The 16,737-nt window shown below is 42.2% G+C and overlaps 1 protein-coding gene across 5 annotated transcripts in view; it reads left to right on the top strand.

Moving 5' to 3' along the window:
* Window positions 1-16,737, top strand: part of KDM2B (lysine demethylase 2B) — a 166,378-nt gene that overhangs the window by 56,013 nt on the left and 93,628 nt on the right. For 4 of the 5 annotated variants that reach the window (XM_038373649.2, XM_038373648.2, XM_038373650.1 and 1 more), the window contains 2 exons: window positions 3,094-3,187; window positions 4,182-4,335. In XM_038373649.2, the coding sequence (XP_038229577.1) occupies window positions 3,094-3,187; window positions 4,182-4,335 (248 nt within the window). Of the gene's footprint in view, window positions 1-633; window positions 2,314-3,093; window positions 3,188-4,181; window positions 4,336-16,737 lie in introns of those variants that run through there. The other variant, XM_038373652.2, reaches the window with a different exon arrangement.

Below are 16,737 nucleotides of genomic sequence, written 5' to 3'. Positions count from 1 at the left end.
CTCTGCATCTCTCCGTTTTCAAGTGTATTTGTAACTCAATGTTTGTTTCTGCCTTTGTTTTTCTGCATGTGAGTTTTGCTGGTGGACTTGAAGCTGTGAATGTGGATTTGTGTGTCTGAACATAGTATCTTTGTTTGCTTTGAATCTGTCTATATGTTGTCCCTGTGTTTGCCTAAGCGGTTTTCTCCATCAGTGCTGTTTCTGTATTTGTTGTTCTGTTTGCTTGTGAGTTTGTGGGTCTCTGTATGTTGTCTCAAAGGGTACTACATTTCCCCAGATCTTTTCAGAAAGAAAAATATAATAGTGCATCAACTAACTGTTGAACAGTTTCAGGATACTAGAGAGAGCACAAAATAAACTCTAGTAGGGAAGAGAGGCTTTAAAAAAACCCAACACCCTAAATTACAAGCAGCTGCATATTTTAAAAACCCAACCAGGGGTGTGTAGTGAGATAAAGTTGAGTCTGCAGGGACTGGAAATTGCAGCACTTGTGAAGAAACAAAGCTTGATTAATTGTTTGTGCTTATATTGGGGGGAGTGTGTGTAACTCTGACGAGATTCTCTATGTCCTACTTGAAAGTGCGTTCCTATGTTCACGTTACCTGCTCCGGCCCAGAATGCTTAAGGCAGAGACTAGAGCTGTAACTGAAGGAAGCAGAGTAGATGTTGTTTCTAGTTTCCTTTCATCGCGGACATTTTGTTGTGGAAAAGCTTAAAAACTTGAGCTCTCTAACCAAATTAGTAGCCGTTAATGTTGAGAAGCTGCCAGCTAGGTTAGAGTGGTGTCTGTGTAAAATTAGCTGTAGCATGGAGCTGGGCTGAGGAGACCATGTGACTGCAGTGTACATTGGAAGAGGAAGCTGTAGAGGTCAATGCAAAGGCATTCTGCCAGAGTCTGGCAACAAGGGAGATTGCTGTATGGCGGCAGATCGCTTTTCAGACTCCTAACGCTTTCATTAACTGTTTGGTGTTGGACAGAAGCATTCCTGTTAGATTAACAGAAATTTAAGGATGGAATAACTCGTTTGTGATTGGTTTCAGTTGTGGATGGAAAGAAAAACTGATCTTTCCATATGCTTTGTAGGTTTTATTAACCACCGTTTGTGGATCTTTCACTGAATCAACCTTTCTTGGGAATGGAAATTATTCTGTTTAGAGGAGTTTCACGACAACATGCTATTAAAAGAAAAAAAAGTCGAATGTTTCCAGCTATCTCTGCATCAGTGTGTTCTCAGTTGCAAAGCTCGTTTTGAGCATTTTGTGGTTTAACTGGAAATTAATTAATTTTTTTCCCCAACCTTCAGTACAAAGAGACAGCCTCAAGTTGTAGGTTGAAGGTTATTTAAAAACAAAAAAAAACCAAAAGCCCAGGAAGTATAGAGAGGGCCATTTGCAACAATCCAAAGTATCTGACTATCGACTGGCAATCCTAGGTGGGCAGTATTGTCTTGGACAACTTGTTTTAATTTGGTATGTTTGTAATTTGATTTTGTGGAGACTGAAAATAATGGAGTCTATAATAATTTGTTTTTGATTTTAAAAATTTTGTTCTTCCAATGTTTGTCAAGACCTCCTTTGAATTGATACATTCCAGGTTATTTTTGTTTTATTAGCAATTATTCTACATCTGACTTTCTGCAGGCTGGTATAAAGAAAGGAAACTTCCTTTATAAGCTTCTTTTTTGTTTTTAATTTCCATCTGACGTGTAGTCAGCAGCATCCTGGGAGAGGAGAATAAAAGGAGTGATTTAAAAAAAATGTATTTGGGAATGAAGGACTCATATTTTGAAACGGAGCATATTTGGAGTCTAGACAGCTTCTTGGCTAGTTGTGATTTTTTGAAGTATCTGAAATACTCTAAGGGTGGAAAAATCTCTATCCCTGCTTCAAAATGCTGCTGAAATTCCAGAGTGGGTAAGAGGAGAGCATTATTATTGTACAGGGAGAGGTTTTAATTGTGAGATGAAGGCACAGGACTTTTTTGAAGCACACAAATTGACTGTCTTCATGACAGCATTGCGTATCATTCTGTCAACTCAAGCACTGGATGGGGTTGCTAGGCAGCAGGCTCTTATGTATCCAACCTCTCTCTGATTTGCTAGCCTTCTGCAGACACATGGTAAGGTCCTTTCTAGCCTATCATCTAGAGGGACTTTTGCACGCCGTCTGCATACTGCTGAGATTCTCTACCTGAATGTGATGAGAAAAAGACACAGTTAAATGAAACCTTTTTTGATCACTTTCTGATATTGTTTCCACAACTTAAAAAAAAAAAAAAAAGCCATGAAAGGGCGACTGGAACAAGGAAAAGAGGTTAGTGGGTTAAGTGGTGTATGTTTTCTCCATTTGCAAAAGGTGCCTGTTGTGAGAAGGGCGGCTGTAATTCGGCCATTAATTACAGATGGTGGCTGGAGGCTTGAGATTCATGCAGTGAGCTGAGAGCCGTTATATACCTTTGCAGCAATGTTGATATTAAACTGCCCTGAAAAAATAGATCTAGAGGGCACAAAATACAGTGATCTGTATTTGGAATACTGCAAACTGATACCTTCAATTATTCTGCACAGCTATGTTTGTAAGTGGGAATAAAAACAGTTCATTTTCCAAATGAAGCTTCCATCACTCTGTCCCCCGCAAAAGTTGCAGTGGTAGTAGTTAGGTAATGGATGTCCAGATGAGATTTTTCAAAACTTTGTTTTTTGAATCAATCAACACACAACTTTTGGTGAAGGTTGTGGCTCTTAGTAATGGAGGAGATCACACCTGGAGTAGAGAATGGCGTGGTGATTATTTTTGACCAACTTAAGTTTAACATTTCCCAAGCCTTTTATAACTGATAGCTTTCTCTCCAGACAACTGAATAACATACAGAATTATAGGCATTTTTTTCCCCAATAGAAGTCCAATTATAGTCCTATGTTTGTCCTATTAATATGACTAAATGAGGTGTCTGTAGAGATATAGCAGCTTCATTGGCTTGAGATCTTTACTTATGCAGCTACACTGCAAATTAATAAATAAGCAGTGTTGTTTTCAGACTGCTCATTGTAACTCTTGCTTTTTATATTCCCCCCACCCCAATGTGCTTTTCAGGTACTGTTTGATGAGTGTGAAAGGATGCTTCACTGATTTTCACATTGATTTTGGTGGCACTTCAGTGTGGTATCACGTTTTCCGAGGAGGGAAGGTAAGGAGACTTGACAGTGTAACATCTTTATTTTGGGGGATTTCTTGTGAGGTCTGTTCTGCTCTTTTTTTGTTTGTTTGTTTTACTTTTGCTTGTAAGTGATCAAACTGTAAATCGCTTGGCTGGTGAACATGGAGTTTTGCTAAACAGGGGAGACAGCCCTTCAGTCTGTGAAACAAGTACATTGAATACTCCAGGACACCAAAATATCAGAAAAGTTTGATCTGAAAAAGCTTATTTTATGCTTCTGGGTACTGGAAGTGTCGTGTAGCATGTAACTGGCCATATACCACAGCTGCATCCATGTGTTCATATCACATCTCCTTAGATTGCCAGAATCTGTGAGCCTCTTCTTAGTTTTCAGGATCCTTTAAGCATGTGCATGCATATGTACTTGCACACACACTCATTCGAAAACAGAAGTACTTGAATATGCAGCATAGAATCATAGACTCTTAGGGTTGGAAGGGACCTCAGGAGGTCATCTAGTCCGACCCCCTGCTCAAAGCAGGACCAATATAGCACAGATAGCTATATCTGCATTCTTCTAGGTATACTGGTTTAGATATAACTAGTCATATCTGAGATTTCAGTGGAGATAGGTACTATGTGTATTGAAGTAAGTGTAGCAAATAGAACATCTCTGTGCTCCAGATATTGTTCATCTACATATCTAATTGAGCTGAAAGTAATATTATATTACAAGGTTGTGTGGTATATTAAGCTCTTAGTAGACTCCAGTTTACAGAGATGATGTTTTGTAGAAGCAGTATGACAATTGTGAGTAATCTTGCTGCTTTCATTTTGTATGCCAGTTACTGCTATAATCTGCTAGGGACCTCTGTGTACAGTACATGGAAAATTTATACTTTATGTTGAAAATACATTTGCTTATGTGTATTCACTTCATTGGCACCCTTTAACTTTGCTGAAAATGCTAGCTCTTTATTTTCATTGCTTGTTTGTAAGAGTTAAACTTTTGTTTTATTTTTAGATCTTCTGGCTGATTCCACCTACTCTGCAGAATCTAGAACTTTATGAAGAATGGGTTCTGTCGGGAAAGCAAAGTGATATCTTTCTGGGAGACAGGGTGGAACTATGCCAAAGAATTGAGTTGAAACAAGGCTATACATTTTTTATTCCTTCAGGTAACTGTTAATAACTGTGACTGTTGGAATCATTAGAATCATTATGTTTATTAAAAGTTCCTATCCGTAATATAAAAACATCTCATCTAAGCCTCCTTTTGGTTCTTCTGTTGGCCATCTCAGCAGGAAGGCTAGGGATTGAGTGACTCAGTCCTGTAGAGATGGTCCCAGAAGGACATGCATGAAGCACATTGGTGAGGAAGTGTGTTGTACCTGGTCTATGGATAAAAAGAGGGCTTTCGTGTGCAGCACTGTCAATCCTGCATTCTCATCAGCACTGAATTTACTGTAAATATCTGTTTAAAAAAAAAGTCACAATTAATTATTTTTGTCTGCCTGTTTGGAAAAATACATTTTTCTTCTTGTGAGATATAACTGTGCTTTTAAATATCTCCTGCATCCAGTCTATGATCTTTTCCAGGCAGGTTGCTCTTGCAGTTTAATAATCCTCAACCAGTCTCTGCCTCTGAGCCAGAACTCAGAGATGGGGTGTGATTCCTTGAGACACATTGTAGTTGGAATTTTCTCACTCGGGGAGGGCAGGCAGTATCTGCACCACTGCCCTCCTTCATGGGTTGTGTCTGGGAAGGGCAGCTTTAATCTCTTCGGGAGCCCAGTCAATGGAGGTTGCGCTGAATCTACACATCTTCCATGTAGCATGGCCACACTGCCTCCTTGAACACACAGCCCATCTGGGGGCTTCAGTGCCTGGCTCAGGGCCCCCTGGCAGAGCAGAGGTGGTGGGTGCTTTTCTGCTGATGGGGAAGCTTTAACCCTGACTTATGCCAGCTGAATTGGGCTAGCCAAAGGCTGAATCAGGCCAGTGGTGCTCCTCATATTAGAGTATGTCATGCTTTTTTCTCTTTGGCTGTAGTGTGACTGAGTTTGTTTACAATGGCATAACGAAGCTACCTGCCTGTAGCAGATCTAGCAAGGTAAATATTGGCAGCTGTCCTACTTGATGGCAATGGAAGTTGCTTTGGAAACAGGATCAGGTTTAAATCATGGAGACATGAACAGTGCAGGGACTTCAATAGACAGGGGATCTTTCTTGATAAGAGGGAGCTCTGTTTCTGTCAGTTGTGAAGGCTTTGCTGCTTTGGTAACAATTTGGCAAGGATTGTAGACTAATGTGACAGGCAAAATGACTGTGGGTGTGGGGTAATAAATACATTAAAGGAATTAGGTCTTCCTTTGAAGTGGGTCAGAATGTGATATTACTGTCTGAATTGACAAAAAGAAAAGGAGTACTTGTGGCACCTTAGAGACTAACAAATTTATTAGAGCATAAGCTTTCGTGAGCTACAGCTCATTTCATCGGATGCATCCGATGAAGTGAGCTGTAGCTCACGAAAGCTTATGCTCTAATAAATTTGTTAGTCTCTAAGGTGCCACAAGTACTCCTTTTCTTTTTGCGAATACAGACTAACACGGCTGCTACTCTGAAACCTATCTGAATTGAATGTTTTAATGTGCCTATGCTGTTTGCATTGATCCTGTTAGTGCCTTTACTACTTATCTTCACTCCCTCCTGGACAACCTCCTACTAATAAGTCATCTTGTGTGTTAGTTTAGTGATACTCAGCAGATCAAATTAAGCAAATTGTGTCCTCCTACTGGGAGCTTAAATAAGGAACAATGTAATATGGTGGTTGAAGAGGGATGAATCCAAATATATATATATATATATATATATATATATATATATATATATATAACATAGTTACTGATTTCCTGAGAAAGGCCAATGTGCAGAAATTCTCATACCTCAACATTTCAGGCTCCATGCTGTTTATAAAACTCTTATGAATAATTACCCCAGAGCACCAAGCATGAACTCCACAAAATTTTTACAGTGAGAATGTTTGTGTTGGAAAGTTTATCCGCAAATTCCTTATTTCATTTATGCTGAGGGGATGGGCTAGTTGAGGAAAAGAGACTATTTTTAGGTTTCTATTACATACTGAAAGGCCCCATCAGAAAAGACACAGGGATGGTCTAGTCAATTGAGCACAGCCTTGGAGACCAGGAACTTTTTGTGCACTTATCCTGACTGTGACACTGACTGTCTCCTATGGCTTTGGTCAAATCCCCTAACCTCTTTGCTTTGGTTTCATCTCATGTGGTTATGAGCATTAATTAGTTAATGTTTGTAATGCACTTAGTTCTTACAAAGTATGTATGTATAGATAGATAGTTTTCAGAGTAACAGCCGCGTTAGTCTGTATTCGCAAAAAAGAAAAGGAGTACTTGTGGCACCTTAGAGACTAACAAATTTATTTGAGCGTAAGCTTTGATGAAGTGAGCTGTAGCTCACGAAAGCTTATGCTCAGATAAATTTGTTAGTCTCTAAGGTGCAACAAGTACTCCTTTTCTTTTTTGCGAATACAGGCTAACACGGCTGCTACTCTGAAACTAGATAGATAGTGTTCCTGTTGTCATACCTGGTGCCTATTAAACAACCATGTGTAATCCAGAATTGGTATAGATGAAACCCACCCAGCCTGTATTTATTCATGAGACAAGTGCTCTCTGGTTACAAATACAAACTAAGAATATGTAAAATAAACAGATTCATCTTGCACGGTTTCCTAATAATTCCCAATCTTGGATGGATTGTGGATGGAGGAAATTCTACAGCTAAGGGCCCTCCCCTAAGAATTACATGCTGCCCACTCCTGGAGTTTAGCCTTACAATAAGTAGCGTATACAGGTGGAATGCAGCAGCTGTGATAGAGCATACGAGGAGAGTCTGTCCCAGGCCACTTATGGCTTTAGAGATGATAATAAACACCTGAATTGCACCTGGAAACAAGCCAAGAGCTAGTAGCACACTGTTATGTGTTTGTATTGGCATGCTCCACTTGAGAAGCTGGAGGACACATTTCGCACTAGGTGAATCTTCCAAGTGTTCTTTGAGGGTAATTCTAAGACGGTGGTTCTCAAACTTTCGTACTGGTGACACCTTTCACACAGGAAGCCTCTGAGTGCAACCGCCTCCCCAGTAAATTAAAAACAGGTTTTTTTAATATATTTAACACCATTATCAATGCTGGAGGCAAAGCGGGGTTTGGGGTGGAGGCTGACAGCTCATGATCCCCCATGTAATAACCTCACGACCCCCTGTTTGAGAACTCCTCTTCTAAGAGCAAATTATGTATCCCAGTCTGAAGATGACAAAGGCATGGAAGGCTGTAGTGAGGTGTGCATCAGAGATGTAAGGTCACAGATTCCTGGATGATAAAAGGCCCTTCTGGCCTCTGATAATCAGCAATGGATCACATAAAACCCTGAGACTGTAAATGACTTCGACAAGGATGGTGGTAACCCTTACTGGAGGGAGTAGTTAGAATCCTCATCAGTGTTTCAAGGTATTTTATTGTGCCCAGCATTACCATCTTAATCTTTTCTGGATTGGGTTTAAACTGTGTGGCTTTCATCCAGGGCCCTAACTCAGCAAAGCACAGAAAGACTGCTGGATCATGGCTATGATAATAAGGAGGAACTGAGCTAAGTATCGTCAACATGCTGGTGTCAGTGTAGCCAAGACATATCTCAGTTTCCCTTAGCAGACTCACATACACATTTAGGATATGTCTGCAGTGCACCTGGGAGGTGTAATTCCCAACCCAGGTAGATGTACACATGGTAGCTCTGCTCGAGTTAGCACCTAAAAAGGTAGTTTGGCTGCAACAGCACAGATGGTGGCATGGGCTAGTCACTTGAATATGTACTCAAGGGTCGTGTGGGATTGTACTTGGTTCGCTAGCCAAGCTGCTGCCTGTGCTGCCACAACCACAATGTTCATTTTAGCCTCTAGCTGTAGCAGAGCTGAAGCATGTACATCTACCCCTGCTGAGAATTACATCTCCCTGCTGCTGTGTAGACATACCCTAAATGGGAGGGGACAACAGTACTGTCTCCTGTGGGACCCGTACATGAAAGTCCTTGAGGAGAATTAACAGTGCCTCTCACAGCCATCTAGGACCTTCCCAAAGAAATGGATGGAGCCATTATAAAATGGTCCCAGTCCACCTCTACCAGTTCCCACTGATGAGTTGGTGACACTTCATGATCAACAGTATCAGCATAGGTCTACACTACAAAACAAAGTCGTCCACCCTGACTTGGGCTTGAGCTACAGGGCTAAAATAGTGTAGATGTTTCTGCTTGCACTGGAGCCTGGGCCCTGAGACCCATCCCCCTCACTGGTTTCAGAGCCTGGGCTCCAGCCCAAGCGGGAATCTCTGTTTTTAGCTCCATAGTCAGAGATCCCTGAGCCCAAGTCAGTTGATCCAGGCTCTGAAACTCGCTGCTGTGGGGCTTTATTTTTTTACCCAGAGCTGTAAGACCTAATAAAATTAGTAAGGAACCTGGCCTATGTCTATTAATCAAATGGAGATAATCAGTCCACTGTCAGTATTTAACAGGTAATAATGACCAAAGAAAGAGTGCAGTCTCTGAGGTCCCAGGTCTAAAGCTAGATTGATAGGACAGTAGAAAAATCTAGGTGAAGCTGGAGTTGGTTTGTCAATAGCCTTGTCCCAAAATGGAAGGTTCAAGATTGGTGTGACTGCCACCATCAAGAGACGGTTTCTTCTGTAGAGGCCTAGCCACTACTTGCTTTAGAATGGTAGGCAACTTGCCCTCATGGAAGAAGGCAGTAGTAATTTCCATTAATAATGGTCCTAGTGTCACCCCATTGGCTTCTAGTAGCTATAAGGGACAATCTTCTGTCTTGCATGTGGCTAAGGGGCCAGCACACCCTGAACCTCCATCAGCTAGATTGGATGAAATTTAGCCAGGTAGAGGGCATGTTTGATGGTTCTTGCTTTGATATTGAGTCCACAAACTGATACATATCTGATTGATCTTATCTTTAAAGTAATGGGAAATTCTTCATAACAAGAGAGAGTTCATTCTATTTCCATTTGGAAGCAATCACAAGGCTGCTCACCACACGGAACATTTTTGCTACTCTAAACTTGACAAAGATTACATGGGGAGGAAAATCCTTAAGATGATGATGCCTCTCAGCCTGCATCATAGCCATGAAATAGAAAATAATTCTCTCTGTCACAATCAGATCAAGAGCTTATCTAGCAGTATTTGTGCTCTAGATTCCTTCTCTGTTGCATGTCTTTGTACTAAGGCAACATGCAAAGGCAGTGTGTGGGCAGTGGGTGTTTGGAGTCCATTACAGTGATGGTCATGGGCAAAAGATTATAGCTTGCCCCTAGGACACTGATGCACTGGGCCAGTGGTTGAACAGCATTATCAGAGAGTTCTGTGAATCAAGAGACTACTTTAGCCACTTCTTCTTCTCTGGCCTCTCTTATATATGTATTACTTCCCTCCAGTCCATTTGAAATGCTCTCCCCCACTCAAAAAATAGTAGTAGTAATCAGACGATGTCACCCCACCTTTCAGTCTCTTCAGTGACTCCCCTTTGACCACTACCTCAAATTTAAACTTTTTGTCCTTCCCCTTAGTGCCCTGAAACCACCTCCCCTCCCCATTGGCCTTCATTCAGTGTCTTGTTTCTCACCTTGTCTCCTGCTACCCTTCCTCTCCACCTACAAATCTAGTTTTGGAGCCCCATTCATCTTCTTCACTCTTTCTCCTTCTCTCCATGCTTTTTTTCCTCAGTCACTCCTTGTACGTGGAATGCCATCCCCATTCTTGGTCTCCAAGACACCACCCTTCACTACTCTCCGTACTCAGCATACTTCTGAAAACTCACTATCTCGAAGTTACTCACAAAAAGTGAGCTATGTTAACATAATAAATAAAATGAAAAACTCATCCAATTTCTAGTCCACTTCCTCGTCTGGATGTCCAAGCATGTCCCATCTTTTCTGTGTCTGTCACTTAAATTGTAGGTGATTTGACCATGCCAAAGGCATGACAACACTACACCTTCCCTTATATATTCCTGCAGTCATAGTAATGATATAGAAGCTTGGATTGTGTTGGTTCACTCTTCTTTCTAGATTATTTGCAAGGCCTTTATGCTTCTGGGGTCACATTTTCAAAAAGCGACCTCCATTTGTGTATCTCCTTGTGCATGCGCAGACAGTAGTGCATCAAATATGTCTGTATTAGTGTTTGCATGCACAGAGTTGCACAGGTATGGGTGGAAGCCCCTTATGAAAATCTGGCTCATGATATTTTCTCATTGGCTTCTGCAGAGTTGTGAAAATAAAGGGGATGAAGCTACTAGAAGTGTTGGGGCTATGGTCTCTGCAGAGGTGAACTGAAAACAGCCTTTGAATTACTTAGTATCAGAGGGATAGCCGTGTTAGTCTGGATCTGTAAAAGCGGCAAAGAGTCCTGTGGCACCTTATAGACTAACAGGTGTATTGGAGCATAAGCTTTTGTGGGTGAATACCCATTTCGTCGGATGCATTACTTGGTATAACTGGATACCAGAATGTGGATGAAATAGCAAAAGCTGAATGCTTAGATTTTCTTTTCGCCCTTTGGATAGGGCTTTCACTGACTTCAGTGAAAGTCACCCGTGAGCACTGTAGACAGGATTTGGCTCTGAATTTGACACTCATTCTTTTGTCTCAAATTGCAGGGAGAATCTAGTACAATTCAAGGGCTCAGCCTAAAGAGAATTTGCTTATGCTCTTTCAGATGGTAAGCTTTCCATGTTCGTAGTTTTAATTTGAATACATAGAACAAATGAACAAGTTGCAGTCTGTGATCTGGAAATTTAGTGAGACAGCTTTGAAAGAGAGCGAGTTCTTTAGTAGCCAAACCATTTTGGGTTCTCATTTTATCAGTTCTTATAGCAAAGCAGTGATGAGCTGGGCCATTAGTTGGATGGGAGACCACCAAGGAAAGAATAGGAAATTGTGTTGCTGACTCACTAAACAAAACTCTCCTCCTGAATTCATAGTCCAGCATAGTATTAGGAGGTTATTGTGCTACTGAAGGTGCCATTTTTTGTGTGAGACATAAAATCCCAAAATTTGACCGTATATTCATATTGCCATTAAAGATCCCATGGAACTTTTACGATAATAGGGTTGTCTGCTTTGAAGTCCTGTCAAAAATCCAAACTGGATAATTTGCTTTTAACTGGATATGGCATTCTTCTTCACTTCCTTTCCTAACTTGTTTAGTTTTGCTGTATGGTGTTAAACAACAAGCACGTCTCATCCCAGAGCTGGCAACATTGTGTTGGTGGGGAAAAAATGATTTCCTTTATGTATAGTTTGTAAAACGCTTTGGGATCTTTTAGAAGGAAAGACCCTATGTGATTGTAGAATATTATTATAATTGCTGGAATTTTTGGATAGAAGTAAGACTCTAACAAAGTATGTGCAGTGTTCTGTGTTGCTCCAGAGCATTCTTGTTTTCAGTCAAACACAGCCGTTATGACATTCCCTCTGATGAGGCTGTTATTGGGTGAGCAAATGGATGGAATGGGAAGACAGAATCCTAGAAATGTAGAGCTGGAGGAGACCTCAAGAGGTCAGGTAGACCATCCCCTTGCACTAAGGATATATGCAAGGGCCTTGGGTGTGATTCACAAAGGTTCAGGGTGCATTAAGTACAACAGTGATGTCTGATGTGGATGGGATTCTATTTATTATTAGAATGTGGATCCTAGATCAAGGCTCTGTTGGCTAAGCCAGGCTGTATGTGAGAACTTTAATCGATAGTGTTTATACCAAGGGCAGTAGTAATTGCACATTAAAAGTATGACTGTTAAAATGCTTTTAATTGAGTTGCTCTATGGATGCATAGCCATGCTGCAGATTTTGATTTTCCAAGACTTTGCTGGTTGGGCTTTTATACTCCAAAATTGAAACCAGGGGTGATTCAGATCTAGGTCTCATTATATCTGTAATGGAGTGACTACCTCCAAAGTGCCCCCTCGTGGCATGGGGTAACCATGCAGCATCCCTGCCTCGGTTTCCCTTTGCTCAGGGCTCCTCAATTTCACAAAAGCTTTCTTGTAACCCATATCACCCTTACTTGGGCTGTTTTAATATCACAAACAGTTCCAAAATAAAGTCCTCAAAGTCCAAACCATGTATTTTAAGGTTTATATACACCTCTACCCTGGTATAACATGGTTCTCGGGAGACAAAAAATCTCATCGCATTGTAGGTGAGACTGCGTTATATCGAACTTCTTTCCCTCCCCCCCATTCCTTGTTCCCTGACCGCCCCCTCCAGAGCCCCATCCCTAATCACCCCCAGGACCCCACCCACTACCCAACCCCCCTGCTCCCTGTCCCCTGACTGCCCTGACCCCTATCCATACACCCACCACCTGACAGGCACTCACCAGCAGCGGCGGGAAGCGGAGCAGTGCGGCCCCAGCCCGCTCCGCTTCCCGCTGCCAGTTGGGAGGTGGCAGAGTGGAGTGGGTTGGGGCCGCACTGCTCCGCTTCCCGCCGCTGGTGAGTGCAGGGAGGTTGGGGAAAGGTTCCACACTTACCTGCGGCGGGAAGCGGAGCACTGCGGTTGGGAGCTGGCGGAGTGGAGTGGGCTGGGGCTGGGCTGCTGCGTTTTTGCTGCTGCCGGTGAGTGCGGGGGGGGGGGGGATCCCTTCCCCCAAATCCCCTCCCCTGAGTGACACGGCTGGGGCTGGGGTGAGGAACGCGGAGTGGGCTGCTCCCTCCCCCCGGCCACTCAGGGACTGCGGGGCCCCCAGAAGTGCCCCCCCAACTCCTGCCTCCCAGATCCTCGGGGGGGAGTCCCTGACTGCCCCCGAGACCCTCTGCCCCTTATCCAACCCCTCGGGTCTGGCCCGGCACCCTTAACATGCTGCTCAGGGCAGCGTGTCGGAGCTTTACCGCATGGTCTGCAAACCCGCCTGTATGCGAACTTGTGTTATATCGGGGTAGAGGTGTATTTGCCCTTCATCAAGCCACTCCCAGGCCTTTCTGCCTGGAGTCTTCCCTGCCCTGGTAGATCACTCCCAGCCATACCTAAGTGGAATCTTTTTCCCCCTGCTGTTTCAGGGTCCTCTGCAGGAGCCATCTAACTCTCTGCAACCCTCTCATCCCCACGCTTAGGCCTTCCTGCCTAGGGTCTCTCCCCACGCCTCCTCTTTATTTACCCCGGAGACCTAATTGGGCCACATGATCCACTGGTCACATGACCTTCATTTTCCCTATCTGAGGAGGATAGTTGTCTGTGTCACAAGTGCGGCTGACAAGGGCCAACCACTCTGTGGCAATATGTAAACCTCAAAAGTGCAACGGTTGCAAAGGAAAGGGTTACTGATAGATGGTTCTGGTTTTGGCCCATCTATTTTTATAACCATCAGTGTTATGTTCAGTTCTAAATTCTTAGCAGCTTCTTGTTCGTAATGGATGGTGGTTGGTGGTCTAGGAGCCTGTGTTCTGTTCCCAAATTGTCCATGGACTCACTGGAGATCTTAGACAAGTTATGTAGCTTTTTTTGTGCCTTTATTGCCCCAGCTGAGGGGGGGCTCTGAGGTTCAATTAATATTTGTAAGAGGCTTTGAGATCTTCTGGATTGTCTTGAAGGACAATATATTAGTGGTTAACTGTTCAATTTGCTGAAGGCAGAGTTTAAATGATGTAAGGCTTACAGTTTCTAAACTACCTGTGATGTTATTGGGGACAAAGTTATTTTTTTTACTTGTCAAACATAAGGAAGAGTCATTGCAGATATTTTGGGCTATGGGGCACTATCATGACCTGACCTAACAACTCCTCTCTCTTGGGATATGAGATATCAGGAAGGTGGGACATCCTGGTGTAATTCCCATTGGTTGATTATCTCACTAGACAGTTAGCCCTTTTGGCCTTTATTTTTGAGACCTATTTATTAGATATTTTCTACCCAAAGTTCTGCAGAACTATAGGAAAAGAACAGTATATTTTCATTACAATATAGCAAACATTTGTTCAGTTGCTAAAGGAAACAGATGCATCAGTGCTCTGGCTTGGAGTCTATAGTCTACTCCTTAGCTTTATAAATTAAGTGCCCTTTTTATTATTCTCAGATGGCTCATTAAAGATACAGTAGGAATTTGCAAGCCCCCAAAATCTAGTAACAAATTTGGAATGTTTAATAATGCTTGTTTTATAGAACTTCAGAAGATAATGAGATTGTCTTTTTTTTTTTTTTTTTTTTAACCATTGAGAAATGCCTTTGTTGTTAATTTTACCTTGCAGGTCTACCTGAGGTGATAAAGCTAAATAATCGAGTGTATGGTAGGAGCAATAGAATGATCTGTAATTGTGAACTAGAAGAGATTAGCACTGAACCTCCTGACTAAAATGTCATCACTGTATTGACTGTGGACTCTACAAAGGAGGGAGTGTTGGGGAAAAAGCAAGTGTTCATTAATCCCCAAGAACTGAAATAAAAAAGGTCAACTTTAGGAACACCCACCCTGAGTGGGCTTTTCTCTTGTTGTTGCTTGATAATTGGGAAAAAGAAAAGGAGTACCCGTGGCACCTTAGAGACTAACAAATTTATTAGAGCATAAGCTTTCGTGAGCTACAGCTCACTTCATCGGATGCATCGATGAAGTGAGCTGTAGCTCACGAAAGCTTATGCTCTAATAAATTTGTTAGTCTCTAAGGTGCCACGGGTACTCCTTTTCTTTTTGCGAATACAGACTAACACGGCTGCTACTCTGAAACTTGATAATTGGGGTTACAAAAGGTGAACAAACTGTTTGTAATTTTTAATTCCAATCTCTTCTCTCTGTTGCTGGTGAAAGGTGATGGGTTTACAGCCCTGGAGTCTGAACTCCTTTGCCTACAGAAAAGAATGGCACAAGTAGTGGCAGTGTAGGATTTCCCTGCTATACCCTGACAATTTGCCTCAGCTCTGAGCTATAGGAACCCTCTCCAGAGAAATTAGAGGGTAGATCAGGTTCCATTTTCATTCAAATCTTCATCCCTTTTCTGAGATTACCAACGCCTGGTGGTGCTTTTTCAATTTCTGTCCATTAGAAATTAGACTGAATTTCATCAAATAGCTATCAAATTGTACCACTACCAACAGGGGCCAGGTTGGAATGGGTGACCTACAGGGAAAAGGTTTTCATGCATAACCAGTCCCTGGACCCCCTGCAATCTCTCGCACAAACAAATCTAATTTCAGTCTCAGGTAATAGTAGGTGGTTTTGTTTTCATCTTTCAACCAAAAATGTGCTATTCCCCCTGCTTTTGATTTTTCAGTCCTTAATCCCTTTGTTCTAATTTTAGTCTCATGCTATTTTAGCATCAAAGATGGAATGAACTTTGCTAAAAAATTTTTTGGTGTACTTTGCTTTTATGAGATTATTACTGAGGGGCAGATAATATCTCACAACCAGCAATAACCCATGAAAGATTCATGCTTGTGCAGTAATATCAGGGTTTATGTCCTCTGTAGGCTCTAAGGGGGAAAATTGATTACAGACATACTTAAGGGATGTCAACTGCAGCGTGTATAGTAGTATTTAGCCATTACAGGGCAAAAAATGCAAACATGCATGAGCTTGTCTGACATTGCATCCACTAGGGGGTGACATGATCACACATGCAAACAGATCTGATATTCCATCCAGTAGATAGTACTGATGACCTATCGTAGCAGGACTGAGAAATAAATGTAGTGTATTATTACATACATGATGATAATGAGGGAATGCCAGTGCCTTCAGATTATGACCTCAGTTACCTTTGTAGCTCCATTTTGTTCACCTACTCAGGAAAACCCTCTTCCTTTTTAAAAACCCACTTGTGTGGATGCTGCACATTGGAATGGGGAAGCTCAGAAAGCCACTTCATGTTCTTGTTTGCATCCAAGTTGTTTCATAACTTGCTGATGTCTGAGCTGTGGGAATGAATCAAATGTAGCCGCTGAGCTTGTACGGTCCCTGAGCTTGTTTTCCCCAGTATTACAATCAGGAAATGTAAAATGTGTTTCCTACTTACAGCTTGTCTCTCTGTACTCTCCTCTTCACCCTTTCCGCTCTCCTAGCACTGGCCTCATCTCTCTTTCCCCTACACCAAATCTGGTAAGTGCAAGTGCAGGAATCTTCTAACCTTCTGGACCAGACTTCCTGTGTACATGCTAATGTGTCAACTTTCCATCTTATTTCTGATCTCATCTGTAAACATTTCTTCTCTCTTGTATACACCTCCTAATGTTGGTATCTTTCTATTATCAACTCTGCATTCATCAAGCAGGCCTGAAGTATTTTAGGATACAGTGTGTCTGAAAGTGGTTGTACAACATTGGAGTCAGATTCTGCGGGACCCCGCATGGCTGCGCAAGGAAAAGGAGAGCACAAGCATCTTCTCCTCTTTCTTGCTTCCTCTGCGGGTGCTGGCTTGAATCCAGTGGGAGAGCATAGTCCCTGCTTCCTCTTAGGTCTCCCTGTGAGTGTTAATTGTGTAAAAAGGGC

Source organism: Dermochelys coriacea, chromosome 15, assembly GCF_009764565.3.
Source record: "Dermochelys coriacea isolate rDerCor1 chromosome 15, rDerCor1.pri.v4, whole genome shotgun sequence".
Classification (NCBI taxonomy): domain Eukaryota; kingdom Metazoa; phylum Chordata; order Testudines; family Dermochelyidae; genus Dermochelys; species Dermochelys coriacea.
This window is presented reverse-complemented; position numbering and strand designations above follow the sequence as displayed.